The sequence below is a fragment of the Engraulis encrasicolus genome, chromosome 4 (genome assembly GCF_034702125.1).
Source record: "Engraulis encrasicolus isolate BLACKSEA-1 chromosome 4, IST_EnEncr_1.0, whole genome shotgun sequence".
In the NCBI taxonomy this organism is placed as follows: domain Eukaryota; kingdom Metazoa; phylum Chordata; class Actinopteri; order Clupeiformes; family Engraulidae; genus Engraulis; species Engraulis encrasicolus.
In genome coordinates, this window is record NC_085860.1 from 38,934,019 (window position 1) to 38,941,518 (window position 7,500).

General features: G+C 44.2%; 1 protein-coding gene across 1 annotated transcript in view; it reads right to left on the bottom strand.

Annotated features, from left to right (window-relative positions):
- The window catches only part of ca12 (carbonic anhydrase XII), a 33,447-nt gene that overhangs the window by 2,632 nt on the left and 23,315 nt on the right, over positions 1-7,500 (bottom strand). The window contains exons 5-8 of the mRNA XM_063196174.1: positions 2,679-2,774; positions 2,135-2,198; positions 1,260-1,417; positions 572-698 (exon numbers count right to left, since the gene is read on the bottom strand). Coding sequence (XP_063052244.1) covers positions 572-698; positions 1,260-1,417; positions 2,135-2,198; positions 2,679-2,774 — 445 coding nt within the window. The remainder of the gene's footprint in view (positions 1-571; positions 699-1,259; positions 1,418-2,134; positions 2,199-2,678; positions 2,775-7,500) is intronic.

Genomic DNA, 7,500 nt, shown 5'->3' on the forward strand with positions numbered 1-7,500 from the left:
GGCAGTATAGCAACGTTCCTGTGGCCAACCAGAAGCAGACTGAACCCCTGAGTTTGGAGACAGATTTATCGAGTGACAAACATCTAATTTGGATCCGAAATCTGCCTCCTTATTGTGTTCAGTGGGAGAATCACATTTGTTGTGATCTTTTCTGGGAGGGAAGCGTGCTCCCAGAGACACACCCCCTGAGCGCACGGAGCAGTGGAGCTGTCCCATCATGGAATGCATGATATATTGATGGGTGAAACATGCGACCGCTGCAAAGTGCCCATTTAGCTGGAAACCACTAACAGGTGCCAATGCAGCGTTGAAGCGCCGTGACGACTGTCCATGTCTTCACAGCGACCGCAGAATCCCAGTACCGAGACTACAAAACCAGAGTCCTCCTTCCAATAACAAAAGCTCTCAGGGATCCAAAGCGGCTCTACTACTATATCAGGCCAAGCCCCAAACACTGTTGTTGTGTGCAGTTGCAAAAGCTATGCTTCGCTGCCAACCGCTATAGGCTACCCCATCATGCTCGCACAAGCAGCCCGTGTTCCCATGCAGCATGCCAAACCCAAAGGCTTACCATCGTGGAAGGACACCAGGACGACTCTGTTGTCTGCCAGCTGTGGCTTCCGGTAGTTTCCGTTGAGGGGCAGCGGTGCAGACTCCTGTAGGCTGGAGGAGAACATGGCCGACGACAGCGCCTGGAACTGTCGAGCAATACAGAACAGAACAGAACAATGGCAACAATGGGGGTTGCCACAGCAATGGGTGTTATAAAACTCGCCAAGGATCTAATTGCACCTAAGAATATCTGGCAATGGATGTGGGTTAATTCGTTTTTCTGGCATAATTTAAGACACTCCACACAATGTTAATTACCGGTACTGTACTGTGCGGGACAGTAAAGTTTGTCTTGGGACAGAACATTTAATTACTAAGCCTCACCAAAACCATCTGAGGTAACTGGATGTCACATTAAAAATGACTTGTAACACTCGCCATATATTTACCATAGCCTACTGTATATTTGCCATTGTTACGTTATTCTGAAGTGAGGCATCTCATCAAGCTTGCTGTCCTTAGTCCTCTACCAGTTGGGCATTGTTTTGTGTGAGCTGTATAACGTAGAAGTAGAAGTACTCTTACAGATGTAATTACAACACTAGGTGTGATATTACAATGGTTTCAATTTTGTTTATATCATAGCCATTAGTGTTGTAATTACATCTGTAAGACTTCTTCAACTTCAACAATACAACTCTGCTCACCTGTTGGATTGAGAATGTTACAGGGTTCCGGAACACGGTCCAGAGCACACTGGGGTAGCAGGGGGGCGTGGTCAGAGAGCCGTCGTAACGGTAGTACTGATCCAGACGAGACGGGAGCAGGTCTCTGATGTTAAAGGCTGGCACCTGGATCCTCTGATCTGATACAACAAGAGCCCACACAGTATTACATTACATTACATTACATTACACTTAGCTGACACTTTTTAAAGCGACTTACAGATATTTAGGTACAGGATATTGTCTACAGTCCCTGGAGCAATGTGGGGTTACAGTAGGTGCCTTGCTCAAGGGTACGTCAGCCATGGATGAGGTTGGGATTTGAACCTGCAACCCTCTGATTTAAAGGGACACTGTGTGAGATTTTTAGTTGTTTATTTCCAGAATTCATGCTGCCCATTCACTAATGTTACCTTTTTCATGAATACTTACCACCACCATCAAATTCTAGGTATTCATTATGACTGGAAAAATTGCACTTTTCATACATGAAAAGGGGGATCTTCTCCATGGTCCGCCATTTTGAATTTCCAAAAATCCCGATTTTTAGCTGCAAAAATGACTGTTCTTGAACCATACTAGAAAATATCTGTTTATTACTTGGTAAACTTTCATGTAAAGATCAAATTTGGCAATAGGCAGCCCAGTTGCAATGAGCAGCATAGTTGCAGTACCTTTTTTGACCATTTCCTGCACAGTGTACCTTTAAAGAGCAGGGCTCTAACCATTGAGGCATGGCTGCCCCAGTATATCACAGATATATAACCTTCAAGAATACAGTGCATACTTAAAACAAGTGGAAAGGGCAACACATGAAGGCAGCAAGTACAGAAAAGGAAAAAATATACAATTCACACCTTTGTATCGAATGCCATTGATGTATTTCAGGAAGTGGTCAAAGGCTGGGTTGAAGTCACCAACCTAGAAGAACAAGATTTACAAAGTAAGAGTCTCAGTCATAAAAGCCTCTCTGCTTCTCGAGGCAGTTTACTTCATGCCAGTGACTGTATTGCTGTAGGCAGGCCTGGACTGGGACAAGTGGCCGGGCACTTGTAGCCAAGACTGGTCCACCAGGCATTGAGAGAGACCATGAAGCAAATGACAAAAACAGTTTAATCATCTGATACGTATGAGCTATTTTGACCGCATGACACAATGCTTAATATGTATCTGACTATCTCGGAGAGGCCTGCTGTAGCGACATGAGGTCTAATACCATTAAGGGGATGTCCTGGCAAAAATCGTCAACAGTCCACCAGGCAAATGCCCTAGGCCATATGGTTGAAGAAGGTAGGTCAGCACACTGCAGAATAAGCTAAGAAAATAACGATATAATAATGTAAAAAACATAATAATGTTTGCCATAAGACCAATACAGCCCTGGCTGTAGAAAACACTGACCTCAATAAGGATCCCCAGCACCGCCAGGCCATCGGACTTGTCCACAGCCATGGAGACGTTGGGGTACTTGTCAGAGTTGTAGTGCACAATGTGCAGCTAGAGAGACACAGAGGAAAAGTTTCAATGTTTCAATCATTTGTTATTTTACTCAGTCATGATATTTTTTCATCAAGTCTATTATGGCCTATTGCCACAGGCATTCTTACAATATAAACTGAAAAAAAGAGGAAAGAAAAAAAAGGTCTGCTACAATCGTTGTTTTCATATTAAGACATTTTGCATTCATACAATTACCTTACTCTCTACCTCTTCTTTTGAATTTAAAATGTGTCTTTCTTACAGTATATAAATCAGTGTTAAAAAATATTTTAAAACAATGTATCATTTTTTATTCAGAAAATATGCAATAAGCAATTTTGAAAATGGCTGAAAACAGTGGAGTTAAGAGGTTTCTACCAGACAGAGAGCATGTGCAGTTACAGTATGTGAATGAACATCGGCCCCAGTCAGTGATGCAGGACATTGGCCTCAGTCAGTGATGCAGGCACATTGGCCTCAGTCAGTGATGCAGGCACATTGGCCTCAGTAAGCCACCGAGGACAGTAGCTCTAAAATGGCCTATGATGCTCTTCCATAACCAACACCGCATAGGCAGTGTGTTTGGAGTGAATGACATGACATTATATTACACATAGACAATATTGCGCACAGAATAAATTTGAAAATTTATAGTTCTGCAAGCACATGATGTTCCCACTGGGAGGCCACTTGTGAAGTCTCGTGTTTATTCTTTGGACGCAGCCTTTTGTCTAAACGGTACTTAAGGATGACACTTGCCAACCCATTCCCGACCTCATTGTAAGTCTGGTGTGTTTACACAACATGTGGTGTCTGCCCAGGACTGTGCGTCTGTTCTCACAGACAGTGGCAGGTCCTGGCGTTGGACCACTGGACCTACGGTACGGTAGGCCTACATTGGATTACATTACATTACACTTAGTTGATGCTTTTATCCAAAGCCACTTATGGTTTTGGTTACTGAGTCTGCATTCAGACTGCTACGCTCCGTTGACGGTCCATGGAAGGCCCGTCTGATGTAGTGGGAATTGTATTTTTCGTGTACACACAGTGTGGTTGACAAACGGATCTGCTACAACCATCAAAGTTGAAAATGCTGAACTTTTGACAGAGGCAACGGAGCCGACAGTTCCCACAATGTATTTTGCATCCACCAATGCAAGTCAATGGGATTCGTTGGCAGTCTGTGGCAATGTAAATATCATCTTACAGCACCTGGAGCACCACATTGTGAGCCTCATGGGCCCAGCTCCAATGACTCCCTGTCTCACTCCCACTTTACCCATCGCCATTTCTTTATTTTAATATACACATGTGTATATTTTTAGTGGGGGGTTTCAACTTCATTCAGACAGGAGAGTGAAGAGTGGGACAGGAAGTGAATCAGATATCAGGGGGAGATCGGGAAATGACCTCGGATTGGGAATCGAACTTGGGTCGCCCGTGTAGCAGTCCGGTGCCCAGCCGTTTGAGCACGGCTTGGCCTACCCACCGGCATTTCACCTCTGCTGCGGAAAATGAAAAAAGGTTGCACCATGCATAGGTTTCTTTATTACACATAAATAAGTAATGTGTGTAATAAAGAAACCTATGCATGGTGCGACCTTTTTTCATTTTTCAGTTTTACAATATTTTGGTCAGCACCCTTAAAAGGAAGAAAAAAACTGATGGGTGACGCCTGCTCCAACCCTTATGAACTCTGCTGTGGAGCAATACCTTGGATGGTACGAGCAACCTGATGGTACAGCACCCTGATGGGTACCCTGATTCCAAGACCAGGGGCCACATAACAGAAAAAATCCTAAATGCTCATCCTAACTTAAGATAGGAACAGGAAAATAGGAAAAATCCTAACTTCCTATTACAGAACGAATTCCTAAGTCCTTAGCCATTTCTTATCTTATTTTTGCCCCCCCATCCTATCTTAAATTAGGAATTCCTAACTCCTCTATCATATTGATTTTTTCGATTGGTCGTGTCTGTTTCTGCCATTTCGAATGTGCACGAGATTGATAGAATGTAACGACTTCACTTTTGAAGCGGCGGCGGGCAGCCAGTTGTAGCCTAGGCTACGTGTTGGGGGGAGAACGCATAGCCTAATTATTAATAATTACGGACGAAAAAATACAGGGAATAAAGGAGGGCGTTAATTTCCATCATTCATGTAGGCTACATTTGTAGCTAAGCATCCTCAAAAGTTTCCGCATAGCCGTGTTCAGTTTCAGCAGTTCCCGGCCGTCGCAAATCCACCACCTGAATGCTGTTTTAACAATGTGCAAATTCCCATGATCAAGTAGCTTATTCAAATCAATGAAACGGGCGACGAAAGAAGTCACATCGACTGTCAGCCTAAACAACGCGTGTAAAACCGTCATCATTCTGGGATGCCTCCGTGTAGTGAACTAAAGACATTTTATTGATCATAGAAACATTCTTAGTTTGAATGACAGCGTGAAGATGGGAAGAGGGAGGGAGAGCAAGGTTCGCCTGTGTGACAGCACTGACAGAGGACGAGGGAGAGCGAGAGGAATCGGATCATCAAATAACGCTACGCAACCTAGAAATGCTAAACCCTGTTTAGCATAATATCTACACCGTTAACTTTGTGAAGACAAATGGATTAGTTTTGTGTGGTCTATAAATTCATCAGTAGACCTAGTAGGACTAGACATTGTAACTTGTCCTGCTCAACTCCTGAGAGTGAGAGGAGACTTTGGCGAGGGAGCGCAGTTTGTGCTCATAAGCCTGTCACAACATCAGCACGTAGGCTACGTGAAGTCAGTTGCCTTTTTGTTGGACGTGGCAAAATATGTCTTTGATGTGCAAACACCATGGTCAAAGTAGGCCTATTTCAAAGGCTACACTTGTTACACTGTAATAGGAAATGTGTTTGGCTTTCAAACTATTTTCTTTTTTAATTTCTAAATAGGTAGGCTATTGCATGGATAGAACAATGACAGGCTTCAAATGGTAAAATTATTTAGGCCTACATCAGGCAAGTATGGAATTGTAGCCTGCCTGGTTGGGAAGCTACTGTGGTAACCGTACCGGTGCCATTTTTTCTCTCTTGAAAACAAAATGCCCCCATTAACCCAGGCATCACTGCTCTAGGTGTTTTGGTTTGATGCCCCATGTTGCCGACATTGTGCATAATGCAAAAAAGCACCAGTAACAGGGGTATCCTGAGTTTAGGACAGGGTGTATGGTCTCCTAACTTAGGCATCCTAAATTAAGATATTCCTAACTTAGGATGCTTCTGGAATGGCTATATTCCTATCTTAAGATAAGATAGAATTTCTTCCTAAATTAAGTTAGGAAACCTCCTTCTGTTATACCAAAATTCCTAAATCCCTTCCTATCTCAAGATAAGATCGGATTTCAGACTTAGGAAGTTTCTGTTATGTGGCCCCAGGTCCCTATCCATTAGACTAGGCCATGGCTGCCCCGACGCATTATCAGTTCTAATCCCATCCCAGACCATTACAGACATCCCAGCGTACAAAAACAAACAAGTCAGGGAGGTCAACAAAGTATGTACTGTATGTGTGGAAAGTTGTTTATGTGCTTATGCAAGTGTCCCTGTTATGCAAATGGATAGTTTCAAGAAGAAAGACATATGCACGCATGTTTGTCTCTGTGCTTATGCTTGTGCAAGTAAGCCGCCCCTACAAGCTTGCATGTCTTTGTGTGTGTGGATGTTGGATGTGCACGTATCTTCCTCTGGGTTTGCGCTTATGCAAGTGTGTCTGCATGCGTATGCATATAATATGTTTGTGTGTGTGTGTGTGTGTGTGTACTATGTGTGTGTGTACTATGTGTGTGTAAATGTGTATTTGGTGCCTTTGGTCCTCGCTGTGTGCATCAGGCCTGGCCGGCTGCCGTATTTAAAGAGCGGGTGTGGCCCCACCCTGGGGAAAAAAGAAAAGAAGAAAAGAGGGGGACAATTCCTCTATTTCGGGGAGGCTCTCATTTGACCAGTGGCACTCCGCTCCGCTCCACTCATCCCTGCTCTGCTCTGCCCCGCCGCTCTGCTCTTAGGGGACAGAGAGGAGACAGCGGAGCGGAGTGGAGAGGACTTGTGGTTGTCTTGAGAGTTGGAAAGCGGAGGGGGAGTAAGGGGGAGGTGGGGGGGTGAAGCACTCTGCTCGACGTGTCCACTCTGGAGACCGGGTCAAACCACAGATGGTCAGCTGGGCCGGGCCTTTGGTTCCATCACACACATGGTCTCACAGTAAAAAGGTGGGCAGACCCAAAGAACAAAACAATAGCAGGTTGCTTCGGTTTTTGTTTTTGTTTTAGTCGTCTCTATACCAAGACTTTCTACTCTCTGCCTGACTCTGACAGCTCTAACAGCCTTTCCATCATACTTTTCATGAATCTAGAATCTGGTAGGGTTCCAGAGCTACTCTTTTTTTGTTGTTTGATCATGACCAAAAACATACTGTATGACCTCTGGCTCGGGCAAAAGAGAACAGTGTAGTAGGCTAAATTCAGACATTTTCGTCGTTTCTCAAACAGGCATTCCTCGCCCACGCATTTGCTTCTGTGTGCTCTGAAAAAACAGAAAGCGGGCCAGAGAGGCATGTCCACAAAATTAGGCCACAGAAAGTCGAAAGAAACGGCCTCGTAATGTCAAGGACCAGTAGCAAAAGCAAACACGAAGACCACAAGACTGAAAAGCAGCCACCCGACCTCTGTCAAAATGTTTATTGTGGACTGCAGAGGTATTTAAATGAGGCCGAGC